The sequence below is a fragment of the Manis javanica genome, chromosome 9 (assembly GCF_040802235.1).
Source record: "Manis javanica isolate MJ-LG chromosome 9, MJ_LKY, whole genome shotgun sequence".
Taxonomy (NCBI): Eukaryota; Metazoa; Chordata; class Mammalia; order Pholidota; family Manidae; genus Manis; species Manis javanica.
The window spans coordinates 60165034-60187379 of NC_133164.1; the positions used below are offsets into that span (position 1 = coordinate 60165034).

Here is a 22346-nt window from a genome sequence, read left to right on the forward strand (position 1 = left end):
GTGCTCCTGGATTAGCTGACAGCAGCCATCATGGTAGTTTGGCCTAATCAGGGTGATTTACCATACATACCCACTACAAATGCAGAGCTTCAGCTGGTGTTTCAGGAGCTGGGCATGAAAAATATCATCTATAATATGGACCCCACGCCCCCAGGGCCCTGATAAGGAGTTGTCACTGTAGGAATGAGAAATCTGATACTCCATAGAGCTCCCCCATCTATTTGGATCCCTAGTGACTATTCTTGCCCCCCAAATAGGGCAACCCATGAGTGAGACTACTCATACTTTGGTAGATCTGGGGGAGGTTGAAACAAGACCATAGAAGAAAGTATGGGCTACAACTCAAAGGATTGAGGTGCAAAGGGCCCCAGGAAGGTCTCTAGGACCAAGATGTAGGTTGATTTGATAAAGGCCAGAGTCATGAAAGAAAAACTTTTGGGCAGCCCAATAGAATCTTGTTAGAACTGTGGCAACAATTAAAGCCAGAGCAGCAGTTCCAGCCGCTGAGGTCCAGGACACGGAAGCCAGAGTCAAAGCCCCATTTTGGCCTGTGTCCCTGCAAGACTTCCTGGGGACAGTACTCAGGCTCCCCCTGGGCCCTCACCCCCATAGAATCATGACTGGGCATCGTGGTTCATTTGGGGGGGTTTCAAGGTCCACATGTAGAATTAGCAATTCATTGAACCCCCCTGAATGTACAACATGTCCTGGCACTGGAGAACACAGGAGCTGAATGTTCTTTGATTTATGGCAACCCTGCGCATTTTTCTGGGACCCCACTGTGACAGATGGCTATGGGGGTAAGGCAGTTAGAATGAAGAAAGCCCAAATCCCATTGGGATAGGATGTTTACTCCCAAAGGAGTATACTGTGTACATTTTCCCCTTCCTTGAATATATTTTGGGGATAGATATTCTGCAGGGCCTGTAGTTATAGACCACTGCAGGTGAGTTCAGACTGAGGGTATATGTGGTAAAGGCAGTTCTGAGGACATGCTAAGCACCTGCCTGTATCTCTTTCTGTACTTCGGTGGGTGATAAATACTAAGCAGTATAAATTGTCTGGGGGACACAAGGAAATTGGAACAACTCTACAGGAATTGAAGAAGGTGGGAATCATAAAGCCCACTCATAGTCCCTTTAATTCCCCAGTGTGGCCAGTGAAAAAGCCAGATGGCTTCTAGTATATGACTGTGGACTGTAGGGAATTGAATAAAGTTTCACTCCCTTTGCAGGCTCCAATCTCCTCTATAGCACTCTTTATGGACATAGTCATGAACTAGGGATGTATCATTATGTTGTGGACATTGCTAACGTTTTCTTCTCTATTGACATAGCACAGAAAAGTCAGGAACAGTTTGCCTTCACATGGTTCATCTGGGGGGGTATCAAGGTCCCTCCCCTTCTACATCACCTTGGACATCACTGCCCTTCTACAGGGATACCTCCACAGTCCCACTCCCACCATTTGTCAATGTACTTGTAGCCCAGGACTTGGCCTCATGGAAGAAACTGCAAATGGTGCGGCTGTATCACTACATTGATGATACCACGCTCATGTGATTCTCTTGCAGATTTAGAAGGGGCAGTTCCTACACTGCTTTAACATCTATAGGAAAAAGGATGGGCTGTGAACAAGCACCACGGTTCAGGGACGTGGTTTGTTTGTAAAATTCTTGGGGGTTGTCTGATCTGGTAAAACTAAAGTTGTCCCAGAAGAAGTCACAGACAAGGTCCAGGCTTTTCCTACCCCTACCACTGTGGCAGTCTTTCAAGAGTTTTTGGGTCTTTTGGGCTACTGGAGAGTGTTTATCCCTCACTTGGCACAAATTCTGAAATTCCTATACTAGTTGGTACAGAAAGGCCTCAGGTGGGACTAGGATGAAGCGTGGAACTGCTTTTACTGCTGATAAGTGAGCAGTCAAGGCTATACAGGCCTTGAGTGTAATGGACTCATTAAGGCCCTGTGAGCTAGATGTTTATGTAATGGAAGATGGTTATGGATGGGGTCTTTGGCAGCAGCTTGAACAGGCACGCCAACCTATTGGATTCTGGTCACAGCTATGGAAATGAGCAGAAGTCCAGTACACCTTTATAGAGAAGCAACTGGCTGCCGTGTACCATACCTTGCTGGCTTTGGAGCCCATCACTGGAACAGCTCTAACCAAGGTAATAACCACCTATCCCATCACAGGGTGGGTGCCAGACTGGACTGAAAGGCCATGGAGTGGCATGGCATAGATACCTACACTGGCCAAATGGGGCGCATAGTTGCAGCTGTGTAGCGCGCTCTCTGCTAGCCCCTTAAGTAGAGAACTCCAGCGCTTATTGGGGCCAGTGACCTATACCAGTGGAAAGCAGGAAGAACTTGCATTTGAGCCATTGGTAGCCGAGACTCCTTATCAGGAGGGAAAAGCCCCTATACCTGAAGATGCTTGGTACACAGAGAGCTCCAGTCATGGGCAGCCCCCAAGGGTTTGTGGGGGCTGTGGCTTTCTATCCTAGGGCTGAGACAATATGGATGGAGGATGGAGCCAAGGGGCTGAGTTGCGGGCAGTTTGGCTCATGATCACCAAGCCTTCCATTATAGTTGTCTAAACTGACAGCTGTGTCATTTTTCGGGGCTACCAACATGGTATCATGCCAACTGGATGGTTGGTCACCAGCCCCTTTAGGGGCAAGAGTTGTGGCAAGACCTATGGGTCTCTGGTCAGACTAAAACTGTTACCATGTATCATGTGACTGGCCATCTGCCTTTTGCATCCCCAGGGAATGATGAAGCAGACATATTGGCTCCGGTGCACTGACTAGAAGGAAAGCCTGCCTCTGGTATGGCCCAATGGTTACATCAGTGCTTGTTGCACGCAAGGCAGAAGGCAATATGGGCTGTAGCCCATTGGTGGGACTTGCTGTTGACCTTTGAAGAAGTCAGCAGAGCCTGAAAGGAGTGTCTTTTGTGCTCTAAGAGGGTCTTACACTGAGTCCCGCATCAACATGGGACAATAGTAAAGGAGCCAATAACCCTTGTCAGATGGCGATAGACTCTATTGAGCCTCTGCCCATATCAGAAGAATATCGTATGCCATGACTTGTGTGGACACAATACTGGCCTGTTCATAGCTTTTCCTGCATGTCATGCAGATCAGCAAACAATGAAAAGGTGTCTGGAGTGTGTCTTTGCGGCCCATGGCCAGCCACAGGTTATTGAGATTGATCAGTGCATCCACTTTACCGGACATGCATTACAAGAATGGGTGCAGCAATTAGAAATAAAGTCGAAGTTTCATGTACCATGTAACCCTACCAGGGCAGGCATGATAGAGAGGTACAGTGGTTTATTGAAATCTGGCCTGACGTTGGACACCAGTAGTCTACAGCTTTGGTCAGTTTGCTTATGGTCAGTGCTTTGGTGTTTGAATGAGAAGCACTGAAAAGGAGCCTTGAACTCTGTGGACATGCTAACACACATTGCTGCCTCTCCTATACAACTGTATGTGCAAACCAAGGAGGAGTTATTGAAGCCAGGATATGGCCAGCAGAGCAACATCCTGCTGCCAGCCCCAACTGCATTACACCCTGGAGACTCTGTTAAGTGGATGTGTCCTTGGACATTTCAACACGTGGATCAGTGATTGCTGGCCCTTCTGGCACCTTGGGAAAAAGGATTGGAAGTAACACTGGAGTGGTCTCTAAATATCATGGTTGTGTACCCAAAGTGTCCAGTTGTTAAGAGCATCTTACAAGGAAGCTTTTTTTAATCTTTACAGGCAGTGCACGCACCTCCTGTAGCCCTGTATTTTGACCCATCTATAACTTCCTCAGGGAGGGTGGTGAAAGTTTGGTATGCTAGACCAGGATGAGATCCCATTCCTGCCACTGTCCTATCACAGGACCACTCTCTTGTATGCATTCTACCTGGTGGACAAGATTTGCCTATGCTGGTGTTATTAAAACATGTATCTTATCACCCTTAAGGGTATTTTCTTCTGCAGTCCCTGTGGCCTGGACCTGCCCCCTCACTGTAGGCGCTGTGTGATGATTGCTCTGATCTCCCTGCTTGTTCAGCTACTGACTGCCTGTGGAATGGGCGAGCTATGAACTTAATCTGCATAGGACTTTGAATTTAACTGAATCCTCTGGCTTGAGGATTATCATGATTTTATTGCTGTTGCTGTTGTATGTTATTAGTCTGGTTACAGTGCTCCAGTTTTCTCGCACAGGGTCCATTGGGAAAGATGGGGAACGAGTAGATTGTAAGGTGAGATTTCTGGTGTGGTGGGCTGTGGGTAAAATTGTGATATTTCCAGAATCTCTCACCTGGCCTTACTGCATCTCCATATCAATAAGTGTCTCCAAGGGGTGGAGAGAAGTAGTCCATTTCTATTATCAGTAGGTGATTACAAGGGTAGGCAAGGGTATATATGGTCCAGAGAGGTTGGGTGAGTCCTCTTCTGCAGCCGGGTTGCAAGAGACGTGGGATGACTGAGTGTAAGAAATAAATGGGTTTCTCCCACTTTATTTCTCCCTTTGACTGATTTCAGCTTCAAGGTATTTTGCCCCAGGATTTTCCCCTGGAGTTACACATGGGTAATACATATTTTGTCATATGAATGGCCAAATATGTATTTCTCATAACTCATTATATCACATTTTCTTATGGAGTCAATGAATGGTATTTAGTAATTTCTCATTTCCAAGTAATTAATGTTAGGCTGGAGGAAGGAAAAACAAGGACATGCAAACAGAACAGAGAGATGCCATAGGGGGAGAACAGACAAGACACCAAGGTCCATGCCTTATATGGAAAGGGGACAGCTCTTCCTGAATTCCATCCTTCTGATGTGCCAACTGAGACCCAGATGTCAGCCTCCTCCCTCTTGGAAGGAAAAAAGTTTCTAGTTGTCTATTATGTCACCTTTAGCCAGTCATACCCTTCCACGCCCCCTAGGATAACTTACCCACTCCTCCCCCTCCTAATCCCTTATAAACCCCCACCTCCCTGACCCGGTGTGACTTCCCCGGCCTGTAATACCCAGACCGCAGAATATCACCTGGGAGTTGCACTCAAATAAACTACCTGGCCCTTTATTGCCTCTCTTTGCCTGCTTATTTTGGCTAAAGTTTATCTTACAATTAAGACCTTTCATTAATTACTTTTTTCATACACAACACAATATATGTCATGTTAACCATTCTCTTTTATTGAGTCACTTTTGCATTTTTGGTATTCGTTCCATTTGGTTTGGTTATATCAATATCCTTTTCATATGCTGTGGTTTGATTTGCTAATATTTTTTGAGGGTCTTTTTCATCTATATTATAAAGAATATTAGTCTGTAATTTTCTTGTCATGTCTTTTCATGGCCTTGGTATAGTAACTATGGCCTTATACAGTAAGTTAGGACATGTTCCCTCTCTTGTGTTTTCTGAAAGAGTTTGAGAAGGATTGGTGTTAATTCTTAAAACAATTAGTAGAATTTAGTGGAGAAGCCTTCTGGTGCAGGAATTTTCTTTGTTGGGAAGTGTTTGATTACTGATTCAAACTCCATACTTCAGAAAGTTCTGTTGGGATTTTCGATTTCTTTTTTAGTCTGCTTTGGTAATTTGGATGTTCAAGGAATTTGTCTATTCTAGGTTGTTTAATTTGTTGGTCTATAGTTGTTTATAATATTGTTTTATAATCCTTTCTATCTCTGTGAAGTTGATAATAATGTCCCTATTTTTCCTTTCTGATTTTAGTTATTTGCATCTCCTCTCTTTGTTAGATAAAGAAGTTTGTCAATTTTGCTGACAAAAGATTTTTCCATTTTTCTACCTCTAGTCTTCATTATTTCCTTCCTCCCTAGCTCTGGGTTTAGTTTGCTGTTCTTTATTAGTACCTTAAGGAATAAATTGAGAGTATTGATTTGAGATATTTTTCTACAATTTTAATGTCAGCTTTGACAGCTATAAAGTTCTCTAAGAGCAGTGCTTTCACTGTAGCCAGTTAAGTTTTGGTAATGTTGTGTTTTGGTTTTCTGTCACCTTTATAAGTATTTTCTAATTTCCTCTTTGACCCATTGGTTGTCTAAAAGTATATTGTTTAAATTGCACATTTTTGTGAATTGTCCAGTTTTTCTTCTTTTGTTGATTTCTAACTTTATCCTGTTGTGGTTGGAGAAGATATTTTGTAAGATGTCTATGTTTTTGTATCTCTTTTGAGACTTATTTTGTGGCTTGCCATATGGTCTATTTTAGACAAAGTGTGTACTAGAGAATATGTGTTCTGTTATTGAATGGAGTATTCTGTGTTTATTAGGTCTAATTCGTTTATTTTGTTGTTCAAGTCCTTTGTTTCCTTATTTTCTATAATTGAATGTAGGGTATGGAATCTGACTAATCCTGTAGAACTGCCTGTTTCTCCCTTCAGTTATGTCAATTTTTGCCTCTTATATTTTGAGAGTCTGTTACTAGATGTGTAGACATTTATGATTGTTAAATCTTCTTTCCTTATAGAACCTTCTATTAATGCATAATGTCCTTTTATATGTCTTATAATATTTTTTATTTAAAGTCTATTTTTTCCTGATATTATCATAGCCTCCCCAGCTCTGTTTTGGTTGCAGTTTGTTATATCCTCCATCCTTTCACTTGCAATCCATTTGTGTCTTTTGGGTCTAAAGTGAGTCTCTTCAAACACCACATTATGGGATCATGTGTTTTTATCCATTTTGCCAACTGCTGTCTTTTGGAGAGTTTAAGCCACTTACATTTAAAGTAATTACTGATGAGGAGAGCCTTTTGCAGTTTTGCTATGTTATCCTACATGCATTACAGCTTTTTTTGTTCCTTATTTCTTCCATTACTGCTGCATTCTGATCCTATTCCAATTTCCTTTTGTGTATATTCTGTAGCTATTTGTGGTTACAATGAGGATTACATTTAACATCCTGAAGTTATAACATTCTAATTTGATTTTATACTGATTTCAGATATATATACAAAATCTTGCCTCCTATACAGCTCCATCCTGCCCCTCTTCTGGCAATGATGTCATAGGTCACATCTTTATCCATTGTGCACCCAGTAACATAAATCAGGAATTTTTTTAATGCATTTATTTGTTCTTTAAATTATGTAGAAAATTAAAAATGGAGCTGCAAACCAAAGTCATGACAGTATTAGCTTTTATAATTGCTGCTGTGTTTACCTTTTCTGTGACTCCCTATGTGTTGCTGATCAGCTGGTGGTATCCCACAGGCCCCTTAGCTGTTTGCTTAAGACTCATTAATCTCAGTTGTTCTGTATTTTGCTATGCTGATCTTTATTCTGCTTGCTCCATCTGCTTTTGAAACCCTCTAGTTAATTTTCCATTTCAGTCCTTGTACCTTTCAGTCCCAGAATTTCTTTTTGGTTCTTTTTGGTTCGTTTTTACAATTATCTCTCTGATAAGCATTTTGTACAGAGATCTTTTTTCTGATTAGGCATGTCTTCCTTTAGCACTTTGACGTATCTTTAAGACAGTGGATTTAAAAATCTAATAAGTCTAATATGTGTTTACTCGTGTATTTTTACATTTATTTATTTTGAATGGTCCATGCTTTCATGTTTCCTTGTATGCCTTGTGTTTTTTTATGCAAACTGTACATTTGAATCTTACAATGTGATAACCCTGGAAATCATATTCTCCCTTTTCTCTAGGGTTTGCTGTGTATCTAATTTTTACACTGTATTTCTGTTCAAGGATCAGCCTGACATTAAACTATTACAGGTCTTTTCTGAGCCTTTGTTTTTCCCTGGAAAAAACTAAGGTTTTACATGTGTGTTCTCAGCCTGTATTTTCCCTTGGGCATTAGTAGTGGCTCTCTTAATTCCATTCTGTAGACGATTATTTTTGACTGTCCAAAGAAATAGGTGTGACTCCTTTAAATATGCTGGTAGCCACTCAGTCCATTGGGAGTTGAAGCAATGGTAGCTAGCCTCTGTAGCATTCCACAGTCAAAACACAGAAACCTGATAAACAGAGACAGAGTCCTTATTGCCTTCTCCCCTCCCCCCACCGGCAAGTCTTACTAAAAATGGGGGTTGCCCTCTCATAGTTGCCTGCTAAGGGAAGAGGAGTGGGTAGCCTGAAAATTACTATCATAAACTGCAGTTTACCAGACAAGCATTTCCTTGGTAGCTGTTAAGTGTTCAAATAGATCCAGATTTCCAAAATAGTTGAGAAGTTTTTGCCAGTAACATGCAATTGTTGTTTAGGTAGAGACAGACTCCTGATACTTTCTCCTATGCCATCTTCCCTGACTTCACTCCTCATTATGTTACATTTTTTTTTTCTTGAGAAACATTATGTTTACTAGACTCCCGCCATCACCAAGTACCCCCAGCAAACCCCATTACAGTCACTGTCCATCAGCATAGTAAGATGTGTAGACTCACCAGTTGTCTTCGCTGTGTTGCACAGCCCTCCCTGAGCCCCCTGCCACATTATACATGCTAATCGTAATGCCCCTTTCTTTCCCCCCGCCTTATCCCTCCCTTCCCATCCATCCTCCCCAGTCCCTTTCCCTTTGGTAACTGTTAGTCCATTCGTGGGTTCTGTGATTCTGCTGCTGTTTTGTTCCTTCAGTTTTTCTTTGCTCTTATACTCCACAGATGAGTGAAATCATTTGGTATTTGTCTTTCTCCGCCTGGCTTATTTCACTGAACATAATAGCCTCTAGCTCCATCCATGTTGTTGTGAATGGTAGGATCTGTTTTTTTCTTATGGCTGAGTAATATTCCATTGTGTATATGTACCATATCTTCTTTATCCATTCATCTACAGATGGACATTTAGGTTGATTCCATATCTTGGTTATTGTAAATAGTGCAGCGATAAACATAGGGGTGCATCTGTCTTTTTCAAACTGGAGTGCTGCATTCTTAGGGTAAATTCCTAGAAGTGGAATTCCTAGGTCAAATGGTATTTCTATTTTGAGTTTTTTGAGGAACCTCCATATTGCTTTCCACAATGGTTAAACTAGTTGCATTCCCACCAGCACTGTAGGAGGGTTCCCCTTTCTCCACAACCTTGCCAACATTTGTTGTTGTTTGTGTTTTGGATGGTGATGATCCTTACTGGTGTGAGGTGATATCTCATTGTGGTTTTAATTTGCATTTCTCTGATGAAAAACGAAGTGGAGCATTTTTCATGTGTCTTTTGGCCATCTGAATTTCTTCTTTGGATAAGTGTTCATCTCCTCTGCCCACTTTTTAATTGGATTATTTGCTTTTTTTGTTGAGGTGAATGAGCTCTTTATATATTGTGGATGTCAATCCTTTATCAGATATGTCACTTATGAATATGTTCTCCCATACTGTAGGATACCTTTTTGTTCTATTGATGGTGTCCTTTGCTGTATAGAAGCTTTTTAGCTTGATATGGTCCCACATGTTCATTTTTGCCTTTCTTTCCCTTGCCCACAGAGGTATGTTCATGAAGAAGTCACTCATGTTTATGTCCATGAGATTTTTGCCTATGTTTTTTTCTAAGAGTTTTATGGTTTCATGACTTACATTCAGATCTTTGATCCATTTGGAGTTTACTTTTGTGTATGGGGTTAGACAGTGATCCAGTTTCATTATCTTAAATGTAGCTGTCCAGTTTTGCCAGCACCATCTGTTGAAGAGACTGTCATTTCCCCATTGTATGTCCATGGCTCCTTTATCGTCTATTAATTGGCCATATATGTTTGGGTTAATGTCTGGAGTCTCTGTTCTGTTCCACTGGTCTGTGGCTCTGTTCTTGTGCCAATACCAAATTGTCTTGATTACTGTGGCTTTGTAGTAGAGCTTGAAGTTTGGGAGCGAGATCCCCCCCACTTTATTCTTCCTTCTCAGGATTGCATTGGCTATTCGGGGTCTTTGGTGGTTCCATATGAATTTTTGAACTATTTGTTCCAGTTCATTGAAGAATGCTGTTGGTAATTTGATAGGGATTGCATCGAATCTGTATATTGCTTTGGGCAGGATTGCCATTTTGACGATATTAATTCTTCCTAGCCAAGAGCATGGAATGAATTTCCATTTATTGGTGTCCTCTTTAATTTCTCTTAAGAGTGTCTTGTAGTTTTCAGGGTATAGGTCTTTCACTTCCTTGGTTAGGTTTATTCCTAGGTATTTTATTCTTTTTGATGCAATTGTGAATGGAATTGTTTTCCTGATTTCTCTTTCTATTAGTTCATTGTTAGTGTATAGGAAAGCTACAGATTTCTGTGTGTTAATTTTGTATCCTGCAACTTTGTTGAATTCCGATATTAGTTCTAGTAGTTTTGCAGTGGAGTCTTTAGGGTTTTTTATGTACAATATCATGTCATCTGCAAATAGTGAGAGTTTGACTTCTTCTTTACCAATCTGGATTCCTTGTATTTCTTTGTTTTGTCTGATTGGCGTGGCTAGGACCTCCAGTACTGTTGAATAACAGTGGGGAAAGTGGGCATCCCTGTCTTGCTCCTAATCTCAGAGGAATAGGTTTCAGCCTCTCGCTGTTCAGGATGATGTTAGCTTTGGGTTTATCATATATGGCCTTTATTATGTTGAGGTACTTGCCCTCTATGCCCATTTTGTTGAGAGTTTTTATCATGAATGGATGTTGAATTTTGTCAAATGCTTTTTCAGCATCTGTGGAGATGATCGTGTGGTTTTTGTCCTTCTTTTTGTTGATGTGGATGACGTTGATGGATTTTCAAATGTACCATCCTTGCATCCCTGGGATGAATCCCACTTGGTCATGGTGTATGATCCTCTTGATGTATTTTTGAATTCGGTTTGCTAATATTTTGTTGAGTGTTTTTGCATCTACGTTCATCAGGGATATTGGTCTGTAGTTTTCTTTTTTGGTGGGGCTTTGCCTGGTTATGGTATTAGGGTGATGTTGGCTTCATAGAATGAGTTTGGGAGTATTACCTCCTCTTCTATTTTTTTGGAGAACTTTAAGGAGAATGGGTATTATGTCTTCTCTGGATGTCTGATAAAATGCCGAGGCAAATCTGTCTGGCCCAGGGATTTTGTTCTTGCATAGTTTTTTGATTACCGCTTCAATTTCTTTGCTGGTAATTGGTTTGTTTAGATTTTGTGTTTCTTCCTTGGTCAGTCTTGGAAGGTTGTATTTTTCTAGGAAGTTGTCCATTTCTTCTAGGTTTTCCAGCTTGTTAGCATATAGGTTTTCATAGTATTCTCTAATAATTTTTTGTATTTCTGGGGGGTCCATCGTTATTTTTCCTTTCTCATTTCTGATTCTGTTGATGTGTGTAGGTTCTCCTTTTCTCTTAGTAAGTCATGCTAGAGGCTTATCTATTTTGTTTATTTTTTCAAAGAGCCAGCTCTTGTTTTCATTGATTTTGTTCTATTGTTTTATTCTTCTCAATTTTATTTATTTCTTCTGTGATCTTTATTATGTCCCTCATTCTGCTGACTTTGGGCCTTATTCGTTCTTGATTTTCGAGTTTCAATAATTGTGACTTTAGACTGTTCATTTGGGATTGTTTTTCCTTTTTTAAGTAGGCCTGGAATGTTATATACTTTCCACTTAGAACTGCCTTCGCTGCATCCCACAAAAGTCCTCTTGTTGGACTGACCCCTTTATCATTATGTAATGTCCTTCTTTATCTCTTGTTACTTTCTTTGTTTTGAAGTCTGTTTTGTCTGATACTAGTACTGAAACACCAGCTTTTTTCACCCTATTGTTTGCATGAAATATCTTTTTCCATCCCTTGACTTTTAGTCTGTGCATGTCTTTGAGTTTGAGGTGAGTCTCTTGTAAGCAGTATATAGATCGGCAGTCTTGCTTTTTTGTCCATTCTGTTACTCTGTGTCTTTTGATTGGTGCATTCTGTCCGTTTACATTTAGGGTGATTATTGAAAGAGATGTACTTATTGCCATTGCAGGCTTTAGATTCATGGTTACCAAAGGTTCAAGGGTAGCTTCTTTACTATCTAGCCATCTAAGTTAACTCTCTTATTAAGCTATTAGAAACACAGTCTGATGATTCTTTATTTCTCTCCCTTCTTATTCCTCCTCCTGCGTTCTTTATATGTTAGATGTTTTATTCTGTACTCTTTTGTGTTTCCTTTGACTGCTTTTGTGAGTAGTTGATTTTATTTTTTGCCTTTAGTTAGTATTTGGTTGGTCAGCTTTCTTTGGTATGATTTTATTTTCTCTGGTGACATCTATTTAGCCTTAGGAATGCTTCCATCTAGTGCAGTCCCTTTAAAATATCCTGTAGATGTGGTTTTTGGGAGGCAAATTCCCCCAACTTTTGTGTCTGGGAATTGTTTAATCCCTCCTTCATATTTAAATGATAATTGTGCTGGATACAGGATTCTTGGTTGAAGGCTCTTCTGTTTCATTGCATTAAATATATCATGCCATTCTCTTTTGGCCTGTAAGGTTTCTGTTGAGAAGTCTGATGATATCCTGATGGGTTTTCCTTTGTAGGTATCTTTTTTTTTTCCTCTGGCTGCCTTTAATACTGTGTCCTTGTCTTTGATCTTTGCTGTTGTAATTATTATATGTCTTGGTGTTGTCCTCCTTGGGTCCCTTGTGTTGGGAGTTCTGTGGGCTTCCATGGTCTGAGAGACTATTTCCTCCCCCAGTTTGGGGAGGTTTTCATCGATTATTTCTTCAGACACTTTCTATCCCTTTTTCTCTCTCTTCTTCTTCTGGTAGTCCTATAATGCGAATATTGTTCCGTTTGGATTAGTCACACAGTTCTCTTAATATTCCTTCATTCTTAGAGGTCCTTTCATCTCTCTCTGCCTCAGCCTGTCTGTATTCCTGTTCTCTGATTTCTAATCCATAAACGTCCTCTTGCACCTCATCCTGTCTGCTCTTAAGTCCTTCCAGAGATTGTTTTATTTCTGTATTCTCCCTCAATATTTGCTCCTTTAGCTCTTCTATATTTCTCTGCAGGTCCGTCAGCATGGTTATGACCTTTATTTTGAATTCTTTTTCAGGAATATTGGTTAAATCTATCTCCCCATGTCCTCTCTCTGTGTTGTCTGGGTAATTCTGGGATGGACCAAATTCTTCTGCCTTTTTGTGGTAATAGAGGTAGTTGTAGGCAGGTAGCACATGTGTCAGCTGGGAGAACAAAGTCCTTTCCTGTTTGCTGGTCCCCTTGCCCTTCTCAGCTGCCTGTGTCAGTTTCCCGCACTCCTGTAGCAGCCTCCGGATTAATCCCCTAAGCTGCCAGGGTGTGGTCGCCGTCAGTGTAGCCCAGAGCCCTGCGGGGAGTGGCAGGCGAGCTGGGTGTCCTGTTTTGCGAGAGCGGCACCTCTCTGCCTGCGCTGGGCAGCTGTGCGCTGGTGGCGGCTTCAGGGTCTGTCCCAGGTGGCTGCATGCTGAGAGGATATTCTGGGTGATTGCTGGGGGCGTGGCTGCTACCGGGCTGCTCCGCCTCCTTCTCGGGCATGCCCAGCCGCTCCTCGGCCACTCTGCCACTGCCGCTGCCGGCTTGCGCACCCGCACCCGGGCCACTTGGCCACCTTCACTGCTGGCTTGCATGCCTGCCATCAAGCTACCGAGCTGCTGTTTCAGGGGCCACGCTGGACGGGGAATGACTGACAGGATGCTCATGGCTGTGAGGGTCTTCAGAGCTGTGCTTCCGCCCAGGGCGTTAGGGCGCCTGGTGTTCCCCGGGATTCCTAGCTGCTGGACTGAGTGTGCTGGGACACTTCCATCCAGCTGTGAGGTCCCTGTCCCTTTTAGACTTTCAAAAAGCACTCGCTTCTCTTTTGTCTCAGCGGAGCCGGTTGCAGGGACCCACTCTCAGAATTTGCTTTTCCGTTTGTCTAATATCCAGCACACCGTGCATTGGATGTCTGAGCTCCTGGTGCGGATTACAAGAGCTGGTTGTTTAACACTCCTCGGTTTTCACTCCCTACCCGCTCCGTCTCCTTTGCTTCCACTGAAGAGTTGGGGTATGGGGGAGCTCGGGTCCCGCCGGGCTGCAGCTTGTATCTTACCCCCTTCGTGAGATGCTGAGTTCTTGCAGATGTAGATGTAGCCTGGCTATTGTACTCTATCCACTGGTCTCTCTTTTAGGAATAGTTATATTTGTTGTATTTTCAAAAATATATGTGGTTTTGGGAGGAGATTTCTACTGCCCTACTCACGCCACCATCTTGACTCCTCCCTGTGTTCCCTTTGATTTCTAACTTTTAGGGTCATAATTGGAATTTTGTTTGAAAAATCTAACCTTTCTAAATGTTTTAGGTAAAGTGTATATATTTACAAGTGTGTTTCATAGATACAAAAATGAAAATAATTGCTTTTTTATTATTTTTTAAAGAATGTTTAGTTTTAAAGAGCTACTAGTTCAGGCTATTCTAATTGTTATTCAGATTTTTTAGTTTCTCTATGATCACTCTTGTGTTTATCTATAAATATCAATTCTAGAAAAGATAAATCAGTCTCCAAATTTAATTGAATTTTTATCAAATGAGTTTTGCACCTCTTAGATTTTCTTATGTATTTCACTGCTGTTTAATGCATACAAGATTAAAGTTATTATAACCTCATTTATAGGATTGTACCTTTTTAGTAATAGTGCCCTTCTTTTTTCCTGTTTAATGCTTCTAACCTTAAATTCTCCTCTGAATGAAGCCCTTACCTTTTCTTTATTTTGTGTTTGTGTTATCTTCTTTTTCATCCCATTCTTTTAAATTTTTATTTTTGTTTTAAGTAGCATTAGCTGAGTTTTATGTTTTAATCTGATAGTCTGTTTTTTAGTGAGCTAATTAATCTTGTAACATTTAGTGTAATAATCTTGATTTTTATTCTTGTTTTACTTCATTTAATGTTTATTTTATATGGTTTTCACCATTTTCAAATTTTTTATTACATTGTTCATCCCTGCTCTTACCTTCTTCCATTCCCAGGTATTCCTCCTTGTTTACTTGAAAGTTCTATCATTTTTCATTGATTCGAAAATACACAGTTTTTGTATTTTAAAACTTCTAAAATGAACATGTGTCTTGGAGTTACTGATGTCATAGTTTAATGTTTCTTCTTACTGGTATGTATGATAATGGTGAAGCTTGAAATCAGTTGTTAGATTCTATAAAGGATACTATTTTTCTATTATTTGGAGGGCATCCTTTCTCTTCCCTAATTATCAGACCTATTTCTCAGCTAATATTCAGACAGTATCAGCACATTCCCCCTAGGGTGCTTTGTTGCCTCTGTTTCCTTTAGACTCCAATAAGATAAGACTTTCCAATAGTTTTATAACCTCCTCTTGAAACCCCACCTCCTAAGAGATCTTTGAATCGCTTTTATTATTTCGTTCTCCTGACATTTCCTAACTCTTTTAAGTTTTGCTAGGAGAGTTACACTGTCAGAGTGCAAACGTTTATTTTGTGTTTAGGCTTAAAAACTATCAGAGCAACAGCATTCTTCTTCTTTTTTTTTTTTTTAACTGTGTTGAGGGCTGACATTTAATACATGTTTAGCACCAGAATTTCTACTGTCAGTGTGTTGCCTGTGGGGTGGTGAGGTTGCTCTCCCAGGCCCTGCTTCACTGCTGTATTGTTCATCCTGGGTGGAATTTGTCTTAGAGGCATTCACTCATAATCCCACAGATTGGCTCCTTAGCGAAGCACATAAAACGTTCAAGAACACTTCACCAAAGAGTACAGTGGTTCTGGAGACTGTTATCGCCTGACTGCATTCTTCATTCAAGATTGTTTTAAGTTGCTTTACTGAGGAGAGAGCTAATTTCCCATATTCTCGTTCTTTTTAATCTTTGCTAGTATCATATATTAAAAATAGTTATCTAATTTTAAATGGCATTTGTCTTTTTTTTCTTTTGGGATATTCATATTTTGGTTTTATACATTTTCTGTGTTAAAGAGATATTTTGATCCTTATGCATTTTATTTATTTACTTACTTGATTCAAGCAACAGAAATTTATTTTCTCACCATTCTGGAGAAGTCTGAGATCAAGGTTTCAGCAGGATTGGGTTCTCTTTAGGATTCTCTATAGGCCTCTCTGTGGCTTGTGGATGGCCATCTTTTCCTTGTGCCCTCACATGGTCTTCTCTCTGCTGATCCTTAGGCATTTTAGGCTCAGTGTTTTTATTCATTTCCTAAGGCTGTGGAAACAAATTAGGAAAATTTTCCACCTTAAAACAAGAATGTATTCCCTCTCAGTTCTGGAGGCCAGAAGTCTGAAATGAAGGTGTTACAGGGCTAAGCTCCCTCCAAAGGCTCCTTCTGGCCTGTTCAGCTTCTGGTGGTTCCTGCAGTTCCTCAGCTTGCAGCAGCATAGCTCCAGTCCCTGCCTCCATCTGCATATCGCCATTTCCTCTGCATCCCTCTGTCTCTCTGAAGTCTGCCTTTTCTCTTATGAGGACACTACTTGTTGGGTTTAAGGTCCATCCTAAATCCAGGATGATCTCGTCTGAAAGATCCTTAACTTAATTACATCTGCAAAGACCCTGTTTCTCAGTGAGGTCACAGTATGCAGGTACCTGGGCTTAAGACCTAGACTTATCTTTTTTGAGAGACACAGTCTAACCCACAAGAGTGTTACACTTGCAAGATGTTGCCTCCTGAAGAATATAAACTATCCATCTGTGTTTTCTCTTAGTACTTTTACATCTAAACCTTTAGGCCATGTGAAATTTGTTTTCATAAAAGGTAGAGATGTAACATTATTTTTTGTATAACATTATTGGAAAATCACCCAGCTGATAAATGGTGGCAAGTTGCACTAGGAGTTAAACCTATGAACTTATTTCAACTTCAGTATCTTTTCTTCTATATAGAATTACCTCCTTTTAGTATTTTATCTTTAAAAAACTGTCTATGTGGCTGTTTTTCTTTTCATATATCTTATAATAGAAAAGACTGCTTTTACAGGCTTTATTGGCACTTAAGATAATGGTGGTAGCTGAATGTCTAAAAAGAGTATTGTAGGCACTCAAGCACCTTTTCAGTAGCTGTTATTTGAGGAAAGAATAAGAAGTGCCATTTGGGGAAGTATGTTGAGCAACAGCTGAGGCACCAGCTGAATTTGCCATGTCTGGTGCAAGAATGTTAGAGTCCTCAAAGACATTTTAGTATTTGTTGTTTTACTCCTATTGAAAGATAATAAGTTTTGTGTTTTCAAGGGCTGTTATTCATATTAATTTTTATGAGGTTGGTCACACTGATGGGCTTACCATCCTTGTAGAGAGTTTAGTGTAATTATAAAAGTTACACTGACATTTCTAACATCCTGTGATGTAATAAACATGTTGAATCCACTTTTTTTTGTCTGTTTGTTTACCAATTAATTTTAATGGACCAGGTCACAGGTAAGCATTTGCTATGCAATATGTTGCTGATTAAAACCAGAACATTAACATATGATAAAGTAAATCATTCTGTACGTATTTATGGGGAAGAGCATATTTTAACTCTTAATTTGTTAAATTTGACATCAATCATTTTTTTGTTGTTGTTTATAGAGCATTTATTTATTTATTTATTTTTATTTCGGTATCATTAATCTACAATTGCATGAAGAACATTATGTTTACTAGGCTCCCCCCTTCACCAAGTCTCCCCCACATACTCCTTCACAGTCACTGTCCATCAGCATAGTAAGATGCTATAAAATCACTACTTGTCTTCTCTGTGTTGCACAGCCCTCCCCGTGCCCCACACACACTATACATGCTAATCGTAATGCCCCCTTTCTTTTTCCCTGCCCTTATCACTCCCTTCCCACCCATCCTCCCCAGTCCCTTTCCCTTTGGTAACTGTTAGTCCATTCTTGGGTTCTGTAATTCTGCTGCTATTTTGTTCCTTCAGTTTTTCTTTGTTCTTATACTCCACAAATTAGTGAAATCATTTGGAGGGGAAATGGCCAGGAGGCTGTTTATCTCCATGAGGGGCCTCCGAGTTGCGCTGCTGCCCAGGGGGTTAGGGTGCCCAGAGTTCCCCAGAATTCCCAGCTTCTAGGCTAAGTGTCCCGGGACGCTTCTGTCCAGCTGTGGGGTCCCTGTCCCTTTAAGACTTTCAAAAAGCACTCGCTTTTCTTTGTCGCAGGGGCATTGGCTGCGGGAACCCACTCACAGATCTTACTGTCCTGTTTCCCTAGTTTCCAGCACCCCACACATGCACTATGTCTGCGCTCCGGTGCGGATGGCTAGGGCTGGGTGTTTAGCAGTCCTGGGCTCCGACTCCTCTCCTCCAGCCAGGAGCTGGGATGAGGTGCGCTCGGTTCCCACCGGGTCGCGGCTTGTATCTGACCCCCTTCACAAGGCACTGGGTTCTCACAGGTGTGGATGTGGTCTGCCTGTTGTCCTGTGTCTTCTGGTCTCTCTTTTAGGAAGAGTTGTATTTGTTGTATTTTCAAAAATATATGTGGTTTTGGGAGGAGATTTCCACTGCTCTACTCACGCCGCCATCTTGGCTCCGCCCCTGGATCCACTTTTATATCTGAATCTTTTAATGGATATTTGCCACGACCATGTTATGAATTTTGGTTTTGGGAAATTATTTAACATTGTTTCATCTAGTCTAGAAGAATATGTGAATACTGTATAGTCAGTTCCTTTATGTGGTAAACATTTTATTTCAACTGAAAAATTTTTTTGCCATAAAATGTTGGAATGAGTTATGAAAACAAAACTTACTGTTGCTCTGTTACTGATTTCTAAAGGAAAGTGCAAGAGAAGAAGTTTTGGTGAAGACTGTAAAGGCTGCTTATGTGGAACCTCACCCTGTGTGTTTTCATGACACCAGTGCCAAGAAAGGTGATTTGACTTGATGGATTCTTTAAAGCTGGGGGCATGGTTTCCTCACCAAAATAAGCATTTGGTGTCAGATTCAGAAACAGTTTTGCCTGTGCATAGATGTTTGTTTAGACACTGACACTCCTAAAGTGTCCATTCAAAATCTTGCAGACATAGTATCTTTCAAGCCTCTTAGTGATCATGGAATTAAGTCCATTGGTAGTCTTTGGCCACCAGGTAGTGAAAGGCAAACATGTGGCTATTATGAGTCCATTGAAGAAATGAGGACTATAAGTGGGCTTTTTAAATTTTAAATAAAAGCAAAGAAATATTAAAAATGTTTATATATTTTGATTATGTTTCCAAGTAAAACTTGCCTAATCTTTCATATTAAAATATGTGTTCTATGGATTTTTATTCACAGATCTAGTTGAAACATACCTAAGTCTTAATCTTCTTTTCCTTCCTCCCTCATTCTCCATTGTAGACTTTTAGACTTTTACTGTGGTTAACACTGACTTGTCCACCATAAGAGAGATTGATTTCCTTTTGGGGAAATGGATATTCTTTTTTCTAACTAGTTTTTAGGCAGATTTCAGTTCTGGTGAACTAAAATAGGTCAACTAAATAAAATTATTTAAGAATATTAGTTGTATGTGTCATTGGGTTTCCGGAATTTTATTTTTTAGAAATGGATCTACCACAGAGTGTGGTCTATCAAAATGAAGAGGGCAAATGGGTTACTGACCTTGCCTATTACACATCTTTTAATAAAGAACAAGATTTAGATATGTCTCTAATTGATGAAATGAATGAAGACTTCAGATCTGGCTGTAAGTGTATTGGTAATCACTTTATTATACCATTTTCATTGTTTCTGATGGTGTTCCGAGATTGCTCTGTGTATTGCATCAAATCCCTTCTGGAATATATAATACTGAGCTCTTCACTCACTTTTCAGGAAAAGGCTTGAGCTGGTTAGTGCCGAATGAGCTGAGCCTTTCCATTTGTCAAGGACTGTGAGTTAGTCTGGCACTCTTAATTTTACTTCCGTTTAGAACCTACATTTGTTGCAGAGTTGAAAGACTTTTAAAATCCTGTCTGAACTAAAGAAAGATTCTGATAAATGAGTAATTACAAAAGCCAATCCATTTTGGAGAAACAGCTAAGAACTTTAGGAGGAAATGATGGAAGAAAAGTGATGAAAAAGCTAAATGAAATCTAAAAGGATGAGAGCATTAGGAACATCCTATGGGTTTGTTGATTGGCAGAATATGTGGCATTGAAAGGAAAACCCAGCTTAGGTCTGTGGAACATGTAGCTTTCTGAGCCTTAGTTGAGGGGGGTGTTGCTGTGTTGCTGAGGCCTCTGGTGTCTGATGGGATGAGGAAAGGGGTTCAATGACCTGTCAAGCCTAGTCTTATTTTAATGGGCTTAGAAGATGCTGGAAAAAGTTAGTTTGTTCTGAGTTCCTCTTATAATCATGTGGAAGTAGGGATAAATATGGTATTTTTCCAGCCCTTAAGAAACTGTCCATCGGCAAAAAGGGATAAGAGAAGAATATAAAATAACAATCAGCAGCAGAAGAAACAACCAAATGCTTTGGAGTTTAAAAAAAAACAAATTGCATGAGTGTGTGGCTGAAGGGTTTTACATAGGATGTGGCTTTTGGGGTCCAGTTTCAACAAGTAAATAATTGGGGGACATGAGAAAATTGAGAAATTCCAATGGATGGAATTCTCTTGGTGAAAGAGAACAAGTTGAGAAAGCATGGACGGGTTGTGAGAATGGTAATCAGTCTGATGTGGCTGGCATATATGGCAAGATATGGGAAGGAGAGAGGAAGAGATGAAGAAATGAAGCTAGTGAGGTAAATGGGACCCTGGAGTGAATGGAGCTGTGACACCATGCCAGAGAGGTGAGGCTTGCTTGGTAAGCAATAGGAGTCACTGAAGACTTGCTTGTCCAACTTGCTTTGTGAGTCGTCTGGCAGCCATGGTCAGTTAAATGGGTGATTCCTTAGGATATTGTAGAAATCTAGGTGTCACAGTGAGAATGAAAAGCCAGTGAAAGACAGAAATAAAATGGTTAGGATTTGGTGACTAGATTTCAGGGGATAGTGGAAAGGCAAGAAAAGATTGAGGTTTATGGTCTAAGTTACTTGGGAAAATGGTGGTGTCATTAACTGCGACAGGAAACTGAAAAAAATTGTAGAATTTGGATAATTGTGCTTTGAAGTGGGGATATTCAGTAGTTGGATATTTGAGTCAGAAATTGGAGGTTAAGGTACAGTGAGAACTTGCTCAGTGATACCTTAATTTAGAAAGGGCAGGAGAATACAGACTTGACAGTGGACATTGACTTTGTCACTCAGAAAGTCGGTGGTCATGGAATTCTTATATGTTGCTGTCAGGAATGTAAATTGATAAAGCCGTTTTGGAAACTTTTTTGGTAGCATTTCATGAAGGTGAACTTCATGAACTCTGCACTTTCTGACCTGGGAATTTAGCTAAGTATATTCCCTGTATAGTGGATGAATATATTCACCAAAAAGACACATACTACAATGTTTAGAGCAGCACTATATAATTATCCCCAAACTAGAAACTCCCAAATTCCCATTTACAGTGAACAGATTGTATTTATTCATACACTGGAATGCTATGTAGCAATAGGAATGAGTGATGTATAAGTCACTTGGGTGAATTTCACAAATATGTTGAATGAAATAAGGCTAATGAAGAATATATGCTATATAATCATATTTGTGTACATTTCAGAAGTACCCTGCTCTGTGGAGAAAGAAGTGAGGATAGTGGTTACCCTTGGCTGTGCATGTAATGATGGCAAGTAGCTCAAGGGGTCTTCTGAGTGCTGACAGTGTCTGTTTCTTGATCTGGCTACACAAATATGTTTAGATTATGAAAATTCATTGATTTATACACTTATATATACTTTCTGCATGTATATTTATGCTTGGTAAAAAGTTTTTAAAAATTAGTGATCAAACTGATGATACATATTACAGACTGAGCCCATTTACTTAATATGTAAATAATTCTAATAAAAGGAAAATACCCAACTACTCACAATAAAATTGGGCTAAGGATGTAAACAGGCAGTTCATAGAGAAGGAAATAAAAATGTTGTACCAATTCATTCTTACAGAAAGAAATGGAGAATAAAACCACCCCATTATACTGTTTTTCAGTTATTTCATTGGCAGTGATCCAAAAGTTTGGTAATAAACTATATTGGCAAGACTGTGAGGGAACATGTACAGCCTCTAGGTGCAGCAGTATTGCAGCATCTAGCAAAATTACACATGCAGAAACCCTGTAACCAAGCAGTTCTGGGAATTCATTCTTCAGATACACTTGCACAAATGGTATATGAAGTATATGCAAAGTTACTACTTGCACATTGTTTATAATACCAAAAGCTTGGAAGCAATGTGGGTGAACAAAATAGAGGACTATTAAAATAAGGCATATCCATACAAGGAAATTCCTCATGGCCAAAACAGAAGGTAATGGAGCTCTTTAGGTACTGATATGGAATGGTCACTGAAATAAAGTATTTAAAATCCAGACATAAA

General features: G+C 40.1%; 1 protein-coding gene across 10 annotated transcripts in view; it reads left to right on the plus strand.

Annotated features, from left to right (window-relative positions):
• The window catches only part of CEP192 (centrosomal protein 192), a 181615-nt gene that overhangs the window by 38286 nt on the left and 120983 nt on the right, over nucleotides 1-22346 (plus strand). For all 10 annotated transcript variants that reach the window (XR_012121089.1, XR_012121091.1, XR_012121090.1 and 7 more), the window contains exons 10-11: nucleotides 18676-18769; nucleotides 19438-19581. Coding sequence is in view for 5 of the 10 variants with exons in the window: in XM_073212683.1 (XP_073068784.1) it covers nucleotides 18676-18769; nucleotides 19438-19581 (238 nt within the window). In the remaining 5 variants the exon portion in view is untranslated. The remainder of the gene's footprint in view (nucleotides 1-18675; nucleotides 18770-19437; nucleotides 19582-22346) is intronic.